At 37.9% G+C, this 24896-nt stretch overlaps 1 protein-coding gene across 1 annotated transcript in view; it reads left to right on the forward strand.

Moving 5' to 3' along the window:
• The first annotated feature begins 3569 nt into the window (after positions 1-3569).
• IRAK4 (interleukin 1 receptor associated kinase 4) overlaps positions 3570-24896 on the forward strand; it is a 30567-nt gene continuing 9240 nt past the window's right edge. Inside the window, exons 1-7 of the mRNA XM_082666713.1 lie at positions 3570-3700; positions 10634-10803; positions 12939-13084; positions 13867-14049; positions 14539-14699; positions 15840-15904; positions 24552-24666. Of these exons, the coding sequence (XP_082522839.1) occupies positions 10643-10803; positions 12939-13084; positions 13867-14049; positions 14539-14699; positions 15840-15904; positions 24552-24666 (831 nt within the window). The 5' untranslated portion in view covers positions 3570-3700; positions 10634-10642. The remainder of the gene's footprint in view (positions 3701-10633; positions 10804-12938; positions 13085-13866; positions 14050-14538; positions 14700-15839; positions 15905-24551; positions 24667-24896) is intronic.

Genomic DNA, 24896 nt, shown 5'->3' on the forward strand with positions numbered 1-24896 from the left:
AGAACTAAACCTGATTCTAAAATCTGTATCCTCTTCCATTCTCAAATAACAATGCCTATAAAAGAAACAAAGAGGTGGTCAATTACCAGAAAGAAAAATTCTGGATAACAAAAAAAGAAATAGGTTTGAAAGATTTATTTAATTCTCCTTCTCCTTCTCCCTTCCAATCCTGAGTCCCCTTAAAAGACATTACTAATCTAATTTATTTCTATATATCATGTGTATTTTGACTCTCTTATACCGAGATATCTGGTGATTTGCACCTTGACTCTTCACCCACTCCAGGCTTCCATCTATTAAAATTCCAGGATTAAAATGGGTTAAGTTTCAAGTTCACTTTTAAAATACCATCTGTAGTCTTACAAAGAAGAGACTAGAACATACGCCTGTTTACAATGATTTGTCTGAACTCCATCCCTGAAGACTAAAATTTCCAGCTAATTCCAGAGAATCTGTAGCTAGATATTTATATATGAAGAGATAGGGATGGAAGAAGGGATGAGGAGAAGACAGGAAGAAATAGTCCAAATTGATAGATAAATGAAGTTCTAAAACCAACTTGCAATGTGATTAGGTTTCTAGGTAGGCTTAAATTAACCCTAGACCTTAAACCTTCTTGAAAGCCAGATACAAACTTTTACAGATACAAACTTTTGCGGCTGACCCAGAGAAAAATTCCAACCATCTCTCTCTGGCATTAGAGAGAAAAAAACCTTTACAAACCTTCTTGAAGCCAACTTCACTCATTCTTCACACAACCCATGGCTACCAGATGGGAGATTCAAGAAAAATAAAATGCTCAGGGGACCAGTACTACTCCGTTCTTTGTGTTAACCACACTCTCCAGGAAATTCATCATCTGGACCTTCACCCCATTTCTACAGTGTATTCTACTAATCTGAACCAATTTAGAAAACCACCTCCACACCATCCTTTCTAATATGTCATGTAGAAATCACAGCAAATTCTCTATATCCTAAATTCCTAGGGAATATATAGGATATATTTATTTTCCCTCATTCCTTTATTTCCTGCACAGTCTCCCCAGTTTCTTGCCCTAATGAAACCTGGCTATTTTCCCCAAGCTGCTTCTTCTGTAGCCCTCTCATGTGAAGGCTATTTTTCCTTTCATACCCACCTTGGGATCTGGAGGTTGTAAATATTTTCTATGTTTGCCACTGCTACTTCCAAACCATTTCTTCCTCCTCTACCTCCCCAAATCCCATTTCCTTTGAAGTTCATGCCATCAGGCTATACTATTTGCTGCCATACTCTCTCTGGTCCCATGACAATTCTTCTTCATTCACTGATGACTTTAATACCAGGCTTAAAATCTACTATCCAGCATGACCTCCATGACCATCCATATGGATCATCCATTTAACATCGCAGTCCCTCAGTTCCTCAATCTCAACCTCACACCACTTCCACTTCATCTCGGTCATAGCTTTGACTTTCTCATCACCAAAAGTTGCATCACCTTTAAGCATCCGGCTCTCTGATTATTCCTGCTGTCCTTTTGTCACCTCTACTTTAGGACTTCCATTCCAGAAATTCTTATACACTGTGAAGGTCTCTAATCTCTGCTTCTATTACTAGTCCACTATAGTCTGCTCTCCACAGAGTAGCCAGAATGATGATTTAAAAGGTAAATTAAATCATATCACAACCCCTTTTTAAACCCTCTAATCACATTTATAATAAAATCCAAATTACTTACCCTGGCTTCCGAAGACTTCTAAGATCCTGGACTCTGTCTATTCTCCAAATTTATCTTGTACCTTTTTCCCATTATCCACTTACACTCCAGCTTCACTGGCCTTCTTCAGTTCCTTTGTGCCAACTGTTCCTGTTGATTAAATCAGTACTTCCTCAATAACATCCTCAAAGAGGTCTTCCTTGACCAATAATCCAGAGGAACCAGCAAGCCACTATTTTTCACAAAATCCTATTTAATTTTCTGCATAGCATTTCTGTCTAATAATTTTCTTCACTATTTATTGTATACCTCCCCCAACTAGAATGTTTGCTCCATGAGAACAAGAACCTTGTCAGCCTTATTCACTGATTATCTCACAATTAGAACAGTGTCAAGCACATAGTAGGCACATAATCAATACTGACTGTTGAATAAACGAAACAGCTAGTACAAATAAAGAGCTGTAAGAGTGAAAAGGAAGAAAGAAAAAATCACTTTTGTCTAGAATAATCAGTAAAGGCATACGCAAGAAGTGGCCAAGTCTTCAAAACAGTTCAGGAGGCAGAAATGAGTCAAAGACCTATCATAAGTGATGCACAAACAACATATGCAATGTGTTAGAGAAAACTGAAGAGTCCAGATACAGAGCAGTAGGAGAAAGTGTTTTCTAGTACAGTTCTGGAAAATACAGCTGGATTAGTGCCGAACAAGGTAAGATACTGAACACCTTGTCAGGGACTTAGAATCCACTGAGTGGTCAATGGATGGCCACTGGAGGTGTTTGAATAGGAAAATGACACAATCCAAAAAGATGTTTTAGTAAGATGACTGGTAGCACTGCACAGGATGAATCTGATGAAGAGTTTGAAGAGTTGGAAAGCAATGAGACGTGATCAAAAGCTCAGCTGCTGGATTGGTCTTGGAAAGAAAAATGACCTACTCTTTACCCAGTAAAAGGAAGAAGATATGAAGACATTCTAAGCTAGTGGCATAGGTAGAACAACCTGAGGAGAATACAATGATGAGGGAATTATTACAACCAAGCATCTCAGTAAGAGTGGAACCGTGCTGAAAGGCCGCCAAGGAACCCACGTGGAGTTAAGCACACACGTGCAGTGTTCCCAGGCAACAGATGCGTTGAAGAGCTTGCGGGGCAGAAAGGGGGTAGTCTGGCTGACCCGAAGCTGGGAAAGTGCTGGCTAAGGGCAGAGTCTGGGAGGGTGTTAAAAAAAAGGCCAGTAGCGCCTCCAGTTCCTTTCACTGCCGTTGCTCCGCCTAACTCACTCCTACTTCCTACTTCTGCCACCAACCAGCAGGACTAACGTCCCCTGCTGCGTAGCCTTCAGGCGCATTGAAAAGTACCCCGGATACAGCCAGCAGCTCCACCGGCTTCTTCTCCTCCCCCAGCCCCGCCTACCCCAAGGCGCGATACTAGCTCAGGTCGCCCTCCTCTTGGGGACAAAGGGGCAGGGTCCCAATGCCTATCTTGTCATCGACCCATACACAAGCCCCACTTGGCGCAAGAAACTCAACCCGGCCTACCTTACGTCCAGGTGAAGGCATTCCTCTGAACTACGCTGTGCGCATGACCGGAAGCCTTAAAATGGCCTCCGACACGGACTATTTAAAGGGCCAGGCTCCCACTTAAAGAAGAGCCTTAAAAGAGGCCCGGAATTTCTCACGGTGTGGAGCCGCCTAGAGGCACAAAGAGGAAGAGGGCGGGACGGGGGTGGGGACGGGGCGGGCCTGGGCGGGGCCTGACGGGTTGAGCCTGCCCCAGCCGTCCCTAGGGCCCGGGTTCCTCGACCGCTGGCTCAGCCCCGCGGCGCCCCGCCCGCCCCCCGCTCCCAGCGCCTGGGCAGGTAAGGGATTCCGGACGTGCGCGCCACCTTCTCCGCGAGGTGTCCGAGGTCCGCGTCCCGGCCTCGGCCCCTCTGCCCCAGGGTTGTGGAGGGACGGTTCGGAAGGAAAATCGCCTATCTTCAGCCCAAGTGAGAAAAGGTAGAGAGGAAGTAGGTTGCGTGGGCAGCAATTGCTCCAGGATGAAGACGTGGGTGGGTCCCTGGGGATCAGAAAGTTAGTGGTACCTGTGGAGGACCGTGGGGCGAGAAGAGACGTCACCTGGTGGCTCGGTCAGACCGCGCCTGGAATTTCTCAACTCCCGGGCGGTGTGTTCCGAGAACCCGTTTACGAAATGAAATATCTTTTCCTGAGAACCAGGAAGTAAGACCAGCACCCGGCGGAGATGCTCGCCGCGTGGAAAGCATTCCGAAGCCCCCCCAAGATTCTCTGTCAGGCTTCCAGGAACTTGGAAAGTGGAGCGGGGTTGTCAGTATCTTATCAGATAGGAAAAGTGTACAGACAGCCTGGAAACAAGAGAGGGAACGAAGGGATGAAAAGCAGACCTCAGAAAGCATTTTAGCCATTTAGAATGGGAACAAATGGCTCTCTTAGTGCCTCAAAAACGTGTCTGCCCAAGGAGCCCTAAGCGGAGAATATTAAGAATTGCCCTTTCCCTTTCTGGGGGTAATCCTTGAAGAGATATGTCAGAAAGTTCAGATTTCCTTAATTCTTCTGTTTGCACACTAAACATTCATTTGAAGTTTGCTTCCGACCTGTCCAAACAGAGCTCCTGAGCTTCCAGGCTAAACTCGCTCCTGCCACAGGCTTCTCCATCTCAGTAAAGGTGCCATCTTCTCACCCTTCACATCAGCACACAGGATCCTGTGTGCTTTACCTCAGAAAATATCCATCATCCTAGGACTTCTACCTTCTTTGCTACCTCTCCGATCCAAGCCTCCAGCACCTCCACCTGGATTATTGATGTACTGAACTAATTGGTCTCTTCCTGCTTCTCTGCCCTTACTTTAATATCCTTTATTCTCAGCAGCAGTCGCCGGTGTCCTTTTAAGACATGAGTAGAGAGTGTGTCTCTCCTCTTCTCAAAACCTCCACTGTCTTTTCATCTCCCTCAGAAGATAAAGTCAATCCAAAGGCTATGAGGGCCCGAGGAGACCTGGCCCCATTACCTCTCTCATCTATTCTACTTTCCTGCCCCCTCTTCTCCAGTCTTACTGTCTCCTTGCTGTTTTTCAGTGGACCCACTCCAGACCCTTGCATTTACGATTTCTTTTGCCCAGAAACCTTTCCCACAGATATCCCAGTGGCTAGCTTTCTCATTCCTTCAAACCTTTAATCAAACGGCAGCTTCTTATTGAGGGCTACTTTGACTACCCTATTTAAAATTAAAACCCTTTCTCAGTTTATTTTTTTCCATTCCACTTGGCACCATCTAATGCACTATAAGGCAAGTGCTTATTACCTGTCTTTCTCTATTAGAATATAAGCTCCATGAATTCAGTTTTTTTTTTCTTACTTAACTTATGCTTTATCTCCAGGGACCTGGATCAATATCCAGCACAAAATAGAGACTCAGTAAATATTTGATGAATGTATAATATTTTGTCTTTTAAAAAATATATCCAAGATGTTTAAATACTTACCATTGAGATAAATCAATGTTTGAGAATGGTATGTGATGTTTAATTTATGGAATACCAGCACATATCCTATTTAAGAAGGGCAGCCCTATATAATTTATTAGGTCTAGAAGGTATCATGAGCTTTTGTTCTTAATGATGATATTGAGTTGTCCAAAAATATCTAGAATATTTTGCTTAAGAAAGCATGCGTAGATGATGTATTTTAGGAAGGTTATAAGTATTTTAAAAATACTATGCTTGATAAAATAACACTCACCATGAAAAGCTTAGCTATGTTCTCAGACCTATTAGTTCCATTCTTTCAGTTGTCCTTCACTGCTATTCTGAAAATTGAGCTTAAATACAATTCTGCACATTTCTTTTTTTTTTAAATATGACATAAGAATAACTTCAGCTATACAATAGTCATTGCTACATTTTCTTTGATCACTTATTATTGATAGAATTAGGTGTTTGTTAATTTAAAATCTATACAGCAACTCTTAGGTAAGAGCATCTCTGTTTTTCAGATGAAGAAACCAAAGTCCAGAGAAACTGAGTTATTGACTCTGGTCACAGTTGGCTTGTGGAAGAGCTACATTAGAACCCAGGCCCAGGCAACCTCAAAGTCCATCTTCCATCCACCCCTCTACACTCTCTTCCTCTGATCAGACTGTTAGTGAAGCACAACCTTAAAACTTTATTAATGCATTTCATATGAATTTTTTGAATTTCTATTTTGAACTGTACTTTGTTTGAGAATGTGCATGCAGGTGGGAAGGCACTGGGTTCCACAAGCAGATACTCATTTTAGTATTATTTCTCAATGATCACCTTACCTCGTATTCTTGGCTGAGTTGTCTAGTGTGAAAATATGAATGGATTTTCTTTACCATGAGAATTAATGGTATGAGAAAATAGTCATGAATATATTTATTTATTTGTAAGCAATATATCCTGTTCCACTTCTATTAATCCTAAATGTACTAAAGTAAAATCTTGAATACTTTGAAAGAGGCGACACGTTTTAATTTTTTTCTGCACATATCATTTATTTTCATTACAGAAAATTTAGAAAAGTAAATGAAAACAAAACCACCATAAAAATCACCATCAAGAGATAACCACGGTTAATATTTTGGTGTATGTTCTTCCAAATATGTGTTGGTGGTGATAGATGGATGTATGTTTTAAGTAACATTTTAAATTTTGAAGTTTAGAACTTCCAGACTTTAATACAAGGAGGAGTTGTTAGAAGGCCTTCCTTTTCTGGCATCCCTACGCTATCACCTTTGTTAGAAATCTGGATGCAGGAGAGTTACAGAATTTATCCCTCTTCTTCAGATAGACTGCTCTTATTCTCAATTCTTTGTATTTTAGCTCTAGCTTTTAGGATTACTAAGCAGTTCTACCTTTACTAGCTTTGTCAATCACATTGTACTTCTTAACAATGGAGAGAAATATAAGTAAATAAGAAAAAGTAGTGTGAATGTAGCAACTGTAAAATCTATAGGCAGATGTGATTTCTTAATTTAAAAAATCAGCCTTCTGTCATTCGGCACAAATATTCTGAGTAGCTGCTGAAGCTGAATTTGGTTGGGTCCCTGCCCAGGAGAGCACACCATCTAGGAGAGAAGGCAGACCAATAAATAATAAAATACGATCATTGTTATAATAGAAGAATAACCAGGTGACAGTTTGGAGCAAAAGAGATGACTGTCAGGAAAAGCCAGTAGTGCCTTTTGTGTTGAGCTCGAAGGAATAGTAGGCATTTACCAGGTGGCCCTCAAGGTGCTTGAGCGATTCTTAACCTAGCCCTGGATGACCTCACCTCCTGCTTCACAGAGAAAATAACATTGTATAGGAATTCTCCCTCTTGCTTCAAATATATCTGTGTCCAAACCTCTGCTTCCCTCCTGTTAGATTCAGAAGAAGAGGTTTTCTTCTATTCAGGGTTGACCCCTTCACCTCTGTTTACTATCCGTTTCATATCTTCAACCAAGTTTTGTCTTAAACCTTAAACCAGCAGTTCCCAGAGGGTGGTTGGGGTCTCTGAGTCTCTTTCAAGAGGTTCATACGGTCGAAATCACGTATGAATAAAAGATTCATTCAGAGTGCCATGGATTTTAATGTGACAAAGTTCATTGATATGGTTTCAGATTCCACACTGCAGCTAACTTTCAGGAAATTGTCACTTATCAAGTTTTAGTATAGCGTCAAAGAAAACTACTACTTTGTGAAATGGCTGTTAAAATACTGCTCCCTTTCCAACTGTATGTCTGTGTGAACCTGGACTTTCTTCATATACATTAACCCAAATGATACATTGCCGCAGACTGAATGCAGAAGCAGATATTAGAATCCAGCTGTCTTCTATTAAGCTAAAAATTAAAGAGATTTGCAAAACTATAAAAAAATTTCACTCATATTTTGGGGGGAAATATAGTTTTTATTAAAATATATTATGTATGCTAACATGTAGTACATTTATTATTATTTAAAATGAATTAATGAATAAGTAATTTTTCAATTTCTCAGTGTCAGTTTCTAACATGGTAAATATTGGCAATATAACCAACATAAACAAAAGCTCTTTGGAGTCCACAGCAATTTTTAAGCATGTAAAGGGTAAATAGTTTGAGAGCTGCTCCTTTTCTTTCCTTTTTTTTTTCTTTCTTTCATCCTTTCTTCCTTTCTCCTTCCCTTCATAGCCAGGCTTCCTGGAAAATGCATTTCTACCATGTACTCATTGCTCCACTAAAACAGTTCTTAAGTCACCCAAAGGCCTTCTGGTTACCCATCAGTATTTTTTCGACCTCTCTGGGTCTTTTATACCAACCTGTGGCTAATTCTAGAAATCTCTGGTATTCTACTGCCCTGGTTCTCTACTTACCTCCATGACGCATCAGTACTTTTAAAAGTTTCTTTTTTTCCTTCGTTCCTTCACATTCTATATATTCCTAATAGACAGGCTTATATTTCTTGTTGTTTCAACCAACTATTCATGTATGAATATATGAGTATTCCTGAACCTGTCTCCTAAGCTCCAGACCATATATTGAGCTACTTAGTGCCAACTCCCCTAGGTGGTGCCAGAGGTAGATATTTCACATTTAACATGACCAGGACTGAACACATTATTTCCTCTATCATCTACATAATTACCCAAGCTGAAAAAGCCAGGAATCAGCTTCTTTGTTTCCCTCAGCCTCCTTTCCCTCTAATATCCTGAAATTACTTTGATTTGGCCTCCTACACCTTTGGAGGTTTTTCTTCCCCATTACCCAACTGTATACTTCTTTCTTCAGGCCTTCATTTCTAGATTATTGCAAAATTTTCAAACTGTTCTCTTTGCCTTAATATACATTCCTTCAGTGTTTCATCCAGAGGAATCCACTTAACCACATAAGATCACATACCACTTTTCCTTAAAATCCTGCATTGGCTCCCCTGTAACTTTTAGTATAAAGTTTAAACCCCTTGTCATAGAATATGAGGCACATGATGACTTGGTCCTGCCTGCCTCTCCAATCTCATCTTTTAATGACATGCGTCCTGTGGTCCAGCCCTAACAAACTACTTGCCTTAGCCTAACCCATGCTCTCCCATGCTATTCCTGCTGCCTGGAATTTCCTTTTGGGTTTATCCCCATTGCTTTTCACTCATCCTTCCAACCTCTCACCCCCCAAATCTGTCTTGGCATACCTCCTTCAGACTGCCTCCCTTGGTGCTCCTTCTCTGGACCCCATTAACACTCTGCTCACCCTTCTTGTAACATTTATTCTCATTGTAATTGTTAGCACCCCCTGCTAGACTGAGAAGCTTGAAAACAAAGATTTTTCTCTTCTTTGTAGCTCCCATCACTTAGCACAAAGCCTGACATATATGTTTATTGAGTTTATGAATGAATGAAAGGACTGGTCTTTCTAGAAAAGAGAATGACATGAACAATGCATTGAGTTAGAGAAACAGGGACATATGGCATGAATTTTGGAGTCAGATATGGTTCAAGACCTAGCTCTTTCACTTACAACCTTTGTGAAATAGAGATGATAAAACGGCCTCAGTCACTGTGAGGATTAAGTGAAATATGTAAACCACCTAGCATGGTCCTGGGCAAGAAATTCATTCATTCCTAACCCTTAACAACACCAATATCTACAAAGCGCTAGTAATTAGTTACATATTAGTGAATAAAATGAGCATAGACCCTGAATTCATGGAGCTTGTAGTCTAATGGGGTAGACCATTAGTAAACAACTAAACAAATAAATATATGATTACAAATACATTGTGCAGTGATGAAAGGTAATTAAGTTGCGAGTAGATGGACCTACCTAGCTGTGGTCAAAGAAGGCCAAAGAGAAGAGAATGCTAATACAAGAGGCACAAGACACAGGGAGACTTTTTGCTTCTTACTCTTCTGTAACGTCTGAATTTCATACCACATGAATATATTCTTTATTCCAAAAATTAATTATATTACATTTTAAAAATAAAGATATGTAGGGGAGCAGGAGAGTAATTGACAGAAGAATATCTAAATCTATTTGTTTTGATTGATTAGAAGGAAAGGTGACCACCTGCTGAGAATGAGGGAGATGGAGATCAAATAAAACCACGTGGACAGAGCTAAAGGTGTGAAATAGTCACCAGGGAGGATGAGCAAAGACAAGTGAAAGGACTAACAGCAGTGTTGAAGGCCCGATGGAAAAGGGTCCCCTAAATTTGTACTTATACCAGTCTGCTCAGTTACCTGGTTCTCCACAGCTGTATTCAGCAGTGTTGGTGTACAAGCAAAACTGTGAGATTTGTCCCCGGCTACAGCTCTCCAGGGTGGAGTAGCAGAAGAAAAGGGGGACTGAGGAAATAAAAGTTCTGTCTAGAGAGCAGTTAGGTGGTAAACCACAGGGTTTGCCTTAGTAGGGAATGAATTGTCATCAGGCAGATCTGATGGATTCAGAAATCGTGGCAGCACCAAGGAAGAACATGTTATGTAAAAAGTCAGTGGATAGACCATATCTTTTAATGCTGTACAAATTATTTCAAGACATTTGTTTTTACTTCCACCAAAGAGTATTGTATAAATGTTTAATAGTAAATAAATACGGACTGAGAAAAATATTTTAAATTGAAAACTTTTTTCTTAATAGATTTGATTCCTGAATATGTTTACATAAATTTTTCTGAAAAAGTAAACTTTTTGCTCCCTTGTGTAAATTTCACTTGGAAAATGTTAGTGCCAGAACAAAAATAATCCTGTAGTTTTTTAATTGATATTTAGAGATGGAGAAAGATGAAAATAGCAACTACCTGGCTTCGGAGTGTTCCTTTATTATGGTGTAATGAGTTCCCAACATTTCATAAGTTAGAGCAAAGTGTGATGTATAAGCTTACAGATGTCATCGCTAAAGCTACTGTAAAATTTTAATGAGAATTTTCCGTATTTTAGGAATAAAAGATGAACAAACCCATAACAGCATCAACATATGTGCGCTGCCTCAATCTTGGACTAATTAGAAAGCTGTCAGATTTTATTGATCCTCAAGAAGGATGGAAGAAGTTAGCAGTTGCTATTAAAAAACCATCTGGTGATGATAGATACAATCAGTTTCACATAAGGTAACGTAAAATTCTTTTTAAATTCTTACATCACAATCTAGAATGATTAATAGGTACAAATACTGTCTACTGCTGCAGTTCAGAAAATAAACCTCTCTCTAGGGGAGATAATGATAATAAATCACACACACCCCTTTTTTTTTTTGCAATTTTTGCTTCATTCTCCAGCATATCAGCTAGGTCAATATTGTGATATTGCAAATAAGTTTTTGAGATTAAAATCAAGATTCCAACTTTTACTCTACATTTCTGTTTGGCAAGCTGAGCCTAGTTCACTCTGCCTCATACCTGTCATTTCCAGATTGAAGTAACATAAGAATATTTTAAGAATCTGTAGTAAAATTCTGGAGCCTAAAAGTGTGTGAGTCTCTAATTCACTTTAACAGTATATTTTAGGAATTCTTCAAATGTGACATTTTAAAGTTGCTTGTACATGTACACATCTATGAATAGACTTCTTAGTTCTTAGCCAGGATTTTTCAACACTACCTTCAGATAATTTCCATCTTTCTATTTGTCTCTGCTTGATTAAGGGTAAGATATAAGTACACATGTTATTTTTGCCAGTTATTTCAGCCCAAACCTATGTCAAAATCTGTCTTTGGAAACAAGGGGAAAAGAAATTTATTTGTGATTTTCAGCATTAACCTGAAAAAAACCTGAAGCCTTAGCTCCCATACTAGTCCTTTCAGGAAACATTTTCTCATATGAAGGATGAGCATCTTAAATTACTTGGAAGAAACTTAAGTTTAAACCTTGAAAACCATTTTTATAGACAGTTTGTTGATATTAACTATCTAACACTTTGAGAGCATAGTCGAGGGAGTGGTAGTGAGGAGAAAAGACTCTTCTTTACAGAATAATGGCAGCACATAATTATTGAAAGAATGATAGAACTAAAAAGTTACCAATTTACAACTACCAGTGAGTAATTGATTACGGAGGGCTCATCAGCGAGTGCTAAAATCACAAGGTGAAAGGGTGTTAGTGAACAAGATACGCACACGATTTCAAAGTATTATCCACAGGTTATTTATGAATTGCAAAGGGGAAAGGTAGTTTTATAGAGAAAACATCTGAAGTACCCCTCCTTAACCAGGTAATCAAACTGGTGTCGTCAATAATGGTACAAACTGCAATTATGTGCCTCCAGATGTGCTGCAGTGCAAAGGACACATTGTCATCTCTGTACTGTTCTTACCAACATGTTTTCACCTGAATTTAATCGTGAGTGTAGTCAGACAAATCTAGACTGTGTGAATTCTACAAGGCATCTGACCTACACTCTGTAAAGTGAGCACACAGACACAGAGATAGAGAGGGTGAGAGCACAAACATGGCAAAATGTTATCCATTGGTCATTTGGTGAATCTAGATGAAGAGCAGATGGCTGTTCATGGTATTATTCTTTCAACTTTTCTGTAGGTTTGAAATTTTTTGAAATAAAAAAAATTTCAGGAAAAGCCAAGTTGTTCAAGTTTTTAAATGTTACTTTCAAAACTAGTTATTAAAGAAATTTTGAATGAAAAACTGCTCTGTGTTTTTCCCTCAATTTAACTGAAATATAGTTAAGAACTATATTTCTTAACTATAGAAATAAAACTATTTCTTAACTTGGGATAATTCTCCAAGTTTGTGTATATTCTATTTCTTTAAGCAGGCTGGTTTATTAAAAATCATATGGCTAACAGAGTGAGTATGTCATGTAGGGAAGTAATATAGCTTAGTAGGTTGAGAGTATACCCTTCTGTCAAGTGAGATCTGAATTTGAATCTCAATTTGTATACAGTTTATGGACAGTGTGGCTGTAGGCTGCTTACTTTACCTCTCACGCTTGCTGTTTGGTAAATTAGTATGATATTCATAGTGTTTTCGAGAGTTAAATGGGTCCATGTGTGTGCACCCTGTAGCCCACTGTAAGTACACAGTGTCTGTCAACTTATCATCCTCTTCAGCATCTTTTTTCCTTCTGCCTATCTTTCCTGTTCTCTGTAATCCTTGCTGATTCTCTTGCTGTATTGTAGGAAGTGCTCGGGACTAGACGGGGTGGGGGGGTGCTGCTGGGGGGAATAATTCCTATTTACATGTTAACTCTGTTTACATACTAATCTTGTTTCTCTTTGACTTACTTTAAGGAGATTTGAAGCATTACTTCAAACTGGAAAAAGTCCCACTTGTGAATTACTGTTTGACTGGGGCACCACAAATTGCACAGTTGGTGATCTCGTGGATCTTTTGGTCCAAAATGAGTTTTTTGCCCCTGCAAGTCTTTTGCTACCAGGTAAACTGAGCATGTCTAGGGTATCAATAATTAGGGTGGAAAGACAAGTAGCAGAAATAGGAACATTTCTTCTGACTCTTACTTTTTTCTCATAGTAGATGAGCCTTACATTTAAGACTCCTTTTCATCCTTTCAACTCTCCCCAACTCTTTAGCAAGCACGCCAGACACTGCAGACTTGCTGCTAAGGAAATGGAGGCTTCAGGATTGAGTCTCATCCCACCATTAAAGTCAGGTGGTTTTGTGCCAGTAAGAAGTTTAGAATGATGAGAAAAAAACTCTTGCTTTTTTTCACCCTCAACTTCCACTCTGATGGGACTCTGTGATCATGAATTCCTTACATTGTGTTCCAGTGGGCTGGTGTCTAGTTGCCTTCCTTATAAGCTACTTTTTCTCCCTTAGATGCCATGTACACCAGTGGTACTCACCCTTCAGAGGGCATAAGAATCCCTGGAGTTTTTGTTAAACATGTAGCTTCCCAGGCTGTACTCTAGACCTCATTATCAGAATTCTTGAATTAGGTTCAAGATCTAAGTTTTTAAACAACTACTTCAGTCCTTCTGTTGCAAGTGGCTTATGAACCACTTTTTGGAAACACTGCCTTACCCATCCTTATCAAAATTTACAAATTCTTACTAGGTAGCTTCTTGTGTAGTGCTGTGAAAATGTGGGGCTAATGTGTAGAAACTGGAATGATGTTAAGTGAACCAAGTTCCTAATTTACCTTTTTCACAAACACTTTTTCTAATGGAATGACAACTTGTATCTTATTTCATTTGTTAGATGCTGTTCCCAAAACTATTAATACACTGCCTTCTAAAGTTACTGTAACAGTTCAGCAGAAACATATGCCCCTCTATGGCAAAGACAGGACACCTGTGATATCTGATGAGAATACTGAACAAAACTATACGCCACCTGACTCCTCGTGTCCAGAAAATAGAAGTTTAGAAGTTACTGATACACGTAAGTAACATTTGCAGTGCTTTACACTAGTGGGTTTGTTATTAAGACCATCACTGCTTTAAAATCAATCTCTCCTTTTGTTTGTGCATTCTGGTAATAGCTCTTTTGTGGTTGTTTTTTTCCCCTAATTTATTAAGCGCCATCTTCATTGTATTAGTCAGTGTTATAAGTGAGTAGAGGCAATAGGATATATGAACAACCACAGAAGCTATGAAAAAAAAAAGTAAATATTTACATAACGTAAAAGGGTCATTTTATAAAGAAAATAAGTGACTAGAGTATTAATTGGAGGACCACCAAACAGAATTCTCAAGGTAAACCTTAAAATTTGTATTTTAAAAATGGTTTTACTCTCTTCCACTGTACCTAATACAAAATTGTAAATATTTGCATATGTATGAAATATCCAAATTGAGAAAATACTGAAGTTATTAAAACCAGTTTCTTTTTTACTGAAGCCCTTTTTTTCTTATTCTATTGACATTATAGGTTTTCACAGTTTTTCATATTATGAATTGAAGGATGTCACAAATAACTTTGATGAACGACCCCTTTCTGTCGGTGGTAACAAGATGGGAGAGGGAGGATTTGGAGTTGTGTATAAAGGCTATGTGAACAACAGGACTGTAGCAGTGAAGAAGCTTGCAGCAGTAAGTTATACTTTCAGGAAGACAAAGAATTAGAGAAGAGTTGCTTCTTAGTGTGTTATATAATAAATTTTAAATTAATCTTTAGGAAATACATGATTTCAGTGTGTATTTTCTTTAAATAAACATCATTCTAAGCTGGCAGTTCTTAACATTTAAAAATTTGTTGAAAGCTATGGACTCTGTCCCTATAAAAAATGTAGTTATATACACATACAAACAATTATACATATAATTTGGGGAGATTCACAAAATAGAGAAGCTGAACTCTACACAGTGCTTCATGCATGATCAATATTAAAATGGTAAGATTCTAAAAAAATTTTATAAAAATAGCTTCCTTGTATTACTTTTCTCATTTAAAAATAAAGTTTAGAAAATATACAATGGGCTTCCCTGGTGGCGCAGTGGTTGAGAGTCTGCCTGCCTTTACAGGGGACACGGGTTCGTGCCCCGGTCCGGGAAGATCCCACATGCTGCAGAGCGGCTGGGCCCGTGAGCCACGGCCACTGAGCCTGCATGTCCGGAGCCTGTGCTCCGCAGCGGGAGAGGCCACAACAGTGAGAGGCCCACGTACCGCAAAAAAAAAAAAAAGAAAATATACAATAAGAAAACCTTTTCCTAATTCTTATCTATGTCCTTTGTTCCCATTTCTATTAGAGTGTTTACCATTTACTTATTGATTTGTTATATTTTAAATCTATTATTATATTCTAAAAATACCAATACAATACATATTTTTACAATAGTCACCCTTTGTCATATATGTTGCAAATACTTTTGCAGGTCTTGTTTTTCTTTTTGCCTTCAAATTTGCTTATGTTTTCTATTACATTTAATTTTTTTTCCAGAATGTTTATGCAGTGAAGTCTCATATTATTTCATTTTGTTCCCACAATGACTCAGTGAGGTTTATGTAGTTACATGGTTTATAAGGTTTTCTTCCTTCCACTCACCAGCCATGAGACCTTGAGCAAATTGATAATATTTCTAGTTCTCAGTTGTTCTATAAAATGGGGAGAATGATGCCTTACTATTTTAAAGAAAGCAGAATCAGCCAGACGATCTTGTGTGCCCCTTTTAGCTTTAGGAGACTTGGGGTTATTGTATTGTATTATACTGTATATTATTTTATTTTTTCAGATGGTTGACATTAGTACTGAAGAACTGAAACAACAGTTTGATCAAGAAATAAAAGTAATGGCAAAGTAAGTTAATCTGGCAGTGTGGTACTGTGGAAAAAAGCAGGACAAGGAGTAAGGGACCTGTTTCTTACCTAGAGTGTGCCATGAACTAGTGATATTTTCAAATATGTAAATTAAAATAGTTTAGAGAACTTGAAAGAACTTTGACTCTACAATTCTGTGACTGCATATACTCTTTCGTATGTGTGTAGATTAAACAGCAGTAGTTATTCTAAATCATGGGAATATTACATGGAATTTCAACTAACTTCCATTATTGTGTTTTCTGCTCCCAAAGTTCACAAGAGATAAATTGTAGATATAATATGTATGTGCATATATGTGTAAATACATATATGTGTAAATATATATATATATGACAAATAGTCCCTTTGATATAAGTTAACACCATAAGCCAGGGAAATGTTACATGTAAGAATGTTTAGAAGGCATTGACTCAGTATGTTTGAAAATTGTTGGACATTATCCGGAAGAGAAGGAGAAATAAATTAGGAAATTTATTCAATAATTATAGTGATTGATACTTGAGTGTGTACAATAGACCAGAAACTGCAATGTATTAACCAACAATTGTTATAACACCCCCCACACCCACACACTATTTTCCCACTGAGATTTAGAAACATTAAAAACTTTGCCCAAGGCCACATAAACAATAAATATGTGGATTTCAAATCCGGATCTGTCTGACTCCAGAACTTGAGCTTTTGATCTAAACCCTTAATGGGATTTACCAATTTATTCTCATTAGACCCATTGCTATAAATCACCAATTCTAGTTGCTTAACTTCAAGAAAGAAAGAATAGACTGGAATTAATTCATTCACAGTAAAAATAATGCACACTGAAAAAACTAAAAAGCCTTCTGTTCAGGATTTGTTCTTCACACCCCTAACCCCTCCTGAAAGTAACTTGTTCAAAATAGATAATCAGGAAAATATTTTTAAATAATAAAAGTCATCTCTTAAATATATCACTCAGAGATAACCACTGCTAGTATTTTGATGTACTTGCTTCATGATGAGTGTGTAGCGTTTTTCCCATGTCATTACAAATAATTTTAAAACATTTAAAATTATTGTATAACATTCTAGCATATATAAGGATTATATTTTATTTAACATTACCCTTCTAGGTTTGTTTCTAATTTTCAATATAACCTATTAAAGCTCCTTTAAATCTCTTTGTACATAAACCTTTAAATACAAATCTGCTTATTTCATCTGGAGACAGTCCTAGAAGAAGAATTACTGGTTCCAAATGCATGAACTTTTTAAAGACTTTTAAGTATTTGTCCAAATGGCTTTGTAGATAAGTTATAATTTATACTTCTACCACCAATTTATTACAATTTCAGACTTCACTGCTACCTCACCACCATTAAATATTACTGCTATTTTTTGATAAGTACCAATCTCTGGACCTTGCTAGCAGAATAACTTTGGCCAAGTTTCTTACCTCTCTATTCATTCTTTTTTTTTTAAATTTAATTTTATTTATTTTTGTATACAGCAGGTTCTTATTAGTTATCTATTTTATGCATATTAGTGTATATATGTCAATCCGAATCTCCCAATTCATCCCACCACCACTACCCACCCTCCTCCACTTTCCCCTCCTTGGTGTCCATACGTTTGTTCTCTACATCTGTATCTCTATTTCTGTCCTGCAAACCGGTTCATCTGTACCATTTTTCTAGGATCCACATATATGCGTTAATATACGATATTTGTTCTTCAATTTCTGGCTTACTGCAATCTGTATGACAGTCTCTAGATCCATCTCACATCTGTACATCCACATCTCTTCCTTTTTATGGCTGAGTAATATTCCATTGTATATATGTACCACATCTTCTTTATCCATTCATCTGTCAATGGGCATTTAGGTTGCTTCCATGACCTGGCTATTGTACATAGTGCTGCAGTGAACATTGGGGTGCATGTTTCTTTTTGAATTATGGTTTTCTCTAGGTATATGCCCAGTAGTGGGGTTGCTGTGTCATATGATAATTCTATTTTTAGTTTTTTAAGGAACCTCCATACTGTTCTCCATAGTGGCTGTATCAATTTACATTCCCACCAACAGTGCAAGAGGGTTCCCTTTTCTCCACCCTCTCCAGCATTTGTTGTTTGTAGATTTTCTGATGTTGCCCATTCTAACTGGTGTGAGGTGATACCTCATTGTAGTTTTGATTTGCATTTCTCTAATAATTAGTGATGTTGAGCAGCTTTTCATGTGCTTCTTGGCCATCTGTATGTCTTCTTTGGAGAACTGTCTTTTTCTCCAAAGAGAAATGGGAGAATGTCTTCTGCCCATTTTTGGCTTAGGTTGTTTGTTTTTTTAATATTGAGCTGCATGAGCTGTTTATATATTTTGGAGATTAATCCTTTGTCGGTTGATTCATTTGCAAATATTTGCTCCCATTCTGGGGGTTGTCTTTTCGTCTTGCTTGTAGTTTCCTTTGCTTTGCAAAAGCTTTTAAGTTTCATTAGGTCCCATTTGTTTATTTTTGTTTTAATTTCCGTTACTCTAGGAGGTGGGTCAAAAAAGATCTTGCTGTGATTTATGTCAGAGTGTTCTTCCTATGTTTTCCTCCAAGAGTTTCATAATGTCCGGTCTTACATTTAGGTCTCGAATCCATTTTGAGTTTATTTTTGTGTATGGTGTTAGGGAGTGTTCTAATTTCATTCTTTTACACGTAGCTGCCCAGTTTTCCCAGCACCACTTATTGAAGAGACTGTCTTTTCTCCATTGTATATTGCTGCCTCCTTTGTCATAGAGTATGTGACCATAGGTACGTGGGTTTATCTCTGGGCTTTCTATCCTGTATGATTGATCTATATTTCTGTTTTTGTGCCAGTACCATATTGTATTGATTACTGTACTTTGTAGTATAGTCTGAAGTCAGGGGGTCTGATTCCCTTTTTTTCCCTCAAGACTGCTTTGGCTATTCAGGGTCCTTTGTGTCTCCATACAAATTTTAAGATATTTTGTTCTAGTTATGTAAAAAATGACACTGGTAATTTGATAGAGATTGTATTGAATCTGTAAATTGCTTTGGGTAGTATACTCATCTTCACAATATTGATTCTTCCAGTCCAAGAACATGGTATATCTCTCCATCTGTTTGTGTCATCCTTGATTTCTTTCATCAGTCTTATAGTTTTCTGCATACAGGTCTTTTGTCTCCCTAGGTAGGTTTATTCCTAGGTATTTTATTCTGTTGCAGTGGTAACTGGGAATGTTTCCTTAATTTCTCTTTCTGATCTTTTGTTGTTAGTGTATAGGAAAGCAAGAGATTACTGTGCATTAATTGTGTATCCTGCAACTTTACCAAATTCATTGATTAGCTCTAGTAGTTTTCTGGTGGCATCTTTAGGATTCTTTATGTATAGTATCATGTCATCTGCAAACAGTGACAGTTTTACTTCTTCTTTTCCAATTTGTATTCCATTTACTTCTTTTTCTTCTCTGATTGCCATGGCTAGGACTTCCAAAACTATGTTGAATAGTAGTGGCGAGAGTAGACGTCCTTGTCTTGTTCCTGATCTTAGAGGAAATGCTTTCAGTTTTTCACCATTGAGAATGATGTTTGCTGTGGGTTTGTCATATACGGCCTTTATTATGTTGCGGTAGGTTCCCTCTATGCACACTTTCTGGAGAGTTTTTATCATAAATGGGTGTTGAATTTTTTCAGAAGCTTTTTCTGCATCTATTGAGAGATCATATGGTTTTTCTTCTTCAATTAGTTAATATGGTGTATCACATTCATTGATTTGAATATATTGAAGAATCCTTTCATCCCTGGGATAAATCCCACTTGATCATGGTGTATGATCCTTTTAATGTGTTGTTGGATTCTGTTTGCTAGTATTTTGTTGAGGATTTTTGTATCATATTCATCAGTGATATTGGTCTGTAATTTTCTTTTTTTGTAGTATCTTTGTCTGGTTTTGGTATCAGGGTGATGGTGGCCTCATAGAATGAGTTTGGCAGTGTTCCTTCCTCTGAAATTTTTTGGAAGAATTTGAGAAGGATGGGTGTTAGCTCTTCTTTAAATGTTTGATAGCATTCACCTGTGAAGCCATCTGGTCCTGGACTTTTGTTTGTTGGAAGATTTTTAATTACAGTTTTAATTTCATTACTTGTGATTGGTCTGTTCATATTTTCTGTTTCCTCCTGGTTCAGTCTTGGAAGGTTATACGTTTCTAAGAATTTGTCCATTTCTTCCAGGTTGTTCATTTTATTGGCATAGAGTTGCTTGTAGTAGTCTCTTATGATGCTTTGTATTTAAGCAGTGTTCTTTGCAACTTCTCCTTTTTCATTTCTAATTTTAGTGATTTGAGTCCTCTCCCTCTTTTTCTTGATCAGTCTGGCTAAAGGTTTATCAATTTTGTTTATCTTCTCAAAGAATCAGTTTTTAGTTTCATTGATCTTTGCTGTGGTTTTCTTTGTTTCTATTTCATTTATTTCTGCTCTGATCTTTATGATTTCTTTCCTTTTACTAACTTTGGGTTTTGCTTGTTCTTCTTTCTCTAGTTCCTTTAGGTGTAAGGTTAGACTGTTTATTTGAGATTTTTCTTGCTTCTTGAGGTAGGCTTGTATTGCTATAAACTTCTTTCTTAGAACTGCTTTTGCTGCATCCCATAGGTTTTGGATCATCGTGTTTTCCTTGTAATTTGTCTCTAGGTATTTTTTGATTTCCTGTTGATTTCTTCAGTGATCTCTTGGTTATTTAGTAACGTATTATTTAGCTTCCATGTGTTTATTTTTTACATTTTTTTCCCTGTAATTGATTTCTAATCTAATAGCATTGTGGTCAGAAAAGATGCTTGATATGATTTCAATTTTCTTAAATTTACTGAGGCTTGATTTGTGACCCAAGATGTGATCTGTTTTGGAGAATATTCCATGTGCACTTGAGAAGAAAGTATATTCTGCTCTTTTTCAATGGAATGTCCTATAAATTTCAAGTAAATCTATCTGTTCTATTGTGTCATTTAAAGCTTGTGTTTCCTTATTAATTTTCTGTCTGGATGATCTGTCCATTGGTGTATGTGAGATGTTATCTGGTCTATTTTGTCATTTAAAGCTTGTGTTTCCTTATAAATTTTCTGTCTGGATGATCTGTCCATTGGTGTATGTGAGATGTTAAAGTCCCCCATTATTATTGTGTTACTGTCAGTTTCCTCTTTTATAGCTGTTATAGCTGTATTGAGGTGCTCCTAGGTTGGATGCATATATACTTATAATTGTTATATCTTCTTCTTGGATTGATCCCTTGATCATTATGTAGTGTCCTTCCTTGTTTCTTGTAACATTCTTTATTTTAAAGTCTATTTTATCTGATATGAGTATTGCTACACCAGCTTTCTTTTGATTTCCATTTGCATGGAATATCTTCCTCCATCACTTTCAGTCTGTATGTGTCCCTAGGTCTGAAGAGCGTCTCTTGTAGACAGCATATATATGGGTCTTGTTTTTGTATACATTCTCCGAGCCTGTGTCTTTTGGTTGGAGCATTTAATCCATTCACGTTTAAGGTAATTATTGACACGTACGTTCCTATTACCGTTTTCATAATTGTTATGGTTTGTTTTTGTAGGTCCTTTTCTTCTCTTGTGTTTCTCACTTACAGAAGTTCCTTTAGCATTTTTTGTAGAGCTGGTTTGGTGGTGCTGAATTCTGTTAGCTTTTGCTTGTCTGTAAAGCTTTTGATTTCTCCATTGAATCTGAATGAGATCCTTGCCGGGTGGAGTAATCTTGGTTGTAGATTCTTCCCTTTCATCACTTTAAATATATCGTGCCACTCCCTTCTGGCTTGTAGAGTTTCTGCTAAGAAGTCAGCTGTTAACCTTATGGGAGTTCCCTTGTATGTTATTTGTCATTTTTCCCTTGTTGCTTTGAATAATTTTTCTTTTTCTTTACTTTTTTTCAGTTTGATTACTATATGTCTCGGTGTGTTTCTCCTTGGGTTTATCCTGCCTGGGACTGTCTATGCTTCCTGGACTTGGGTGGCAATTTCCTTTCCCGTGTTAGGGAAGTTTTCAACTATAATCTCTTCAAATATTTTCTCGGGTCCTTTCTCTCTCTCTTCTCCTTCTGGGACCCCTATAATGCGAATGTTGTTGCATTTAATATTGTCCCAAAGGTCTCTTAGGCTGTCTTCATTCTTTTTTCTTTATTCTGTTCTGCGACGGTGAATTCCACCATTCTGTCTTCCAGGTCACTTATCCATTCTTCTGCCTCAGTTATTCTGCTACTGATTCCTTCAAGTGTAGTTTTCATTTCAGTTATTGTATTGTTCATCTCTGTTTGTTTGTTCTTTAATTCTTCTAGGTGTTTGTTCTTTAATTTTTCTAGGTGTTTGTTAAACATTTCTTGCATCTTCTCGATCTTTGCCTCCATTCTTTTTCCAAGGTCCTGGATCATCTTCACTATCATTATTCTGAATTTTTTTTCTGGAAGGTTGCCTATCTCCACTTCATTTAGTTGTTTTTCTGGGGTTTTATCTTTTTCCTTCATCTGGTACATAGCCCTCTGCCCTTTCATCTTGTCTATCTTTCTGTGAATGTGGTTTTTGTTCCACAGGCTGCAGGATTGTAGTTCTTCTTGCTTCTGCTGTCTGCCCTCTGGTGGATGAAGCTATCTAAGAGGCTTGTGCAAGCTTCCTGATGGGAGGGACTGGTGGTGGGCAGAGCTCAGTAAAACTTTAATCCGCTTGTCTGCTGATGTGTGGGGCTGGATTCCCTCCCTGTTGGTTGTTTGGCCTGCAGCGACCCAGCACTAGAGCCTACCCAGCTCTTTGGTGGGGCTAATGGCAGACTCTGGGAGGGCTCACGTCAAGGAGTACTTCCCAGAACTCCTGTTGCCAGTGTCCTTGTCCTCATGGTGAGCCACAGTCACCCCTTGCCTCTGCAGGAGACCCTCCAACACTAGCAGGTAGGTCTTGATCAGCCTCCTATGCGGTCACTGCTCCTTCCCCCTGGGTTCTGGTGCACACACTACTTTTTGTGTGCCCTCCAAGAGTGGAGTCTCTGTTTCCTCCAGTCCTGTTGAAGTTCTGAGTCAAATCCCGCTAGCCTTCAAAGTCTGATTCTCTAGGAATTCCTCCTCCTGTCGCCGGACCCCCAGGTTGGGAAACCTGACATGGGGCTCAGAACCTTCACTCCAGTGGGTGGATCTGTGCTATAAGTGTTCTCCAGTTTGTGAGTCACCCACCCAGCAGTTATGGGATTTGATATTATTGTGATTGCGCCCCTCCTACCATCTCATTGCAGCTTCTCCTTTGTCTTTGGACATGGGGTATCTTTTTTGGTGCATTCCAGTGTCTTCCTGTCATTGATTGTTCAGCAGTTAGTTGTGATTCCAGTGGTCTCGCAAGACGAAGTCTATTCATTCTTAACTTAACCAAGTTTCTTAACTGTCTATTCATTTGTTTTCTCATCTGTAAAATGGGATAATTATTTTAATAATGAAATACTTCATTAAGTTATTGTAAGGATTAAATAAAACAAAGCAGGTAAATCACTCACCGCAGTGCCTTGTTAGTATAAATTCAGCAAATGTTATCTTCTCTTTTTTTTTTTTTTTTTTTTTTGCGGTACACGGGCCTCTCACTGTTGTGGCCTCTCCCGTTGCGGAGCACAGGCTCTGGACGCGCAGGCTCAGCAGCCATGGCTCACGGGCCCAGCCGCTCCGCGGCATGTGGGATCCTCCCGGACCGGGGCACGAGCCTGTGTCCCCTGCATTGGCAGGCGGACTCTCAACCACTGCACCACCAGGAAAGCCCTACTCATTTTTAAAATGTGCCAATTTGGTGGAAAATGGAGCACTTACTGTCTTAATGTGCACTTCATAAAATATTTCTGGGCTCTCATATATATTTGCTCATTTAATTCTCACAGCATTCATGTTACATAGTAAGTATTATTATCCACATTTACCAGGTAAAGTTGCTGAGGCTCAGTGAAGGTGTTAACTTGTGAGAGGTCACATTTCCAGGAGGTGGCAGAACTGGACTTTAAACTTAGGACTTTGAACCCAGGTTTCTTTCTACTGTGCCACAGATGCCTGCAGTTTTGTTATACTTCAGCTCTATTTAGTTTTATTACTCTCAAGTATATAAAGAAACTCAAATTAGGTTGTAAATAATCAGACATGATTAAAGATCAAAAATATATGAATTAGATGTAATTAAAAATCAGATGTCTATAAATCAGTGCTTTGGATGTGTTAAAGAATTCTTGAAAGGATTGTCATACAAGTTTCAACACACTTCTTGAAATCTTGTTTGTGCTATCATTGAAAATTATACAAAACAAAGGTAAATATCAGCCTAGTTCTTAACCAAACTATTACAAGTACCAATGATCTGAATTATTGAGCTTTTGCTATAAAATCAAAAGCAGTTTTGCTTCTAATGTTGATTAATATTGACTGAAAGGAGAACTGTTTGCAGAAAATTATAAGCAGTTATAATAAACATATATAAAGATGTTAGAACCATATGTATCATATTACAGTGATATATAGCATATAATTATTTCTTGCTTTTTTTTAAAGCTCTAAATTGAATAACTTATAACCTACAGCTAAATATATGTATGTATCATAATAATTTTGAGTGGAAAATTATTTGTCACAGGTGTCAACATGAAAACTTAGTAGAACTACTTGGTTTCTCAAGTGATGGAGATGACCTCTGCTTAGTGTATGTTTACATGCCCAATGGTTCATTGCTAGACAGACTGTCTTGCTTGGTAAGATGTTTGTTCATCACATTGTTAGGCTTTATGTTTCTGTGTTGGGATACTGATATTTACTTTGTGACAGGATCATTTAAACTGTATTAGTCTTAATATTTTTCCTGGTCTGTGAAAACTATACAGTTGGTATGTAAACAACTGGAATTGCCTAGCAGGTGATAATCTAAAATGTAAAAATATCAGTCAAGGCTAGACTTTGAAGATGCTCTTATATATTTTTATTG

The sequence above is a fragment of the Grampus griseus genome, assembly GCF_964374135.1.
Source record: "Grampus griseus genome assembly, chromosome: 11".
NCBI lineage: Eukaryota > Metazoa > Chordata > Mammalia > Artiodactyla > Delphinidae > Grampus > Grampus griseus.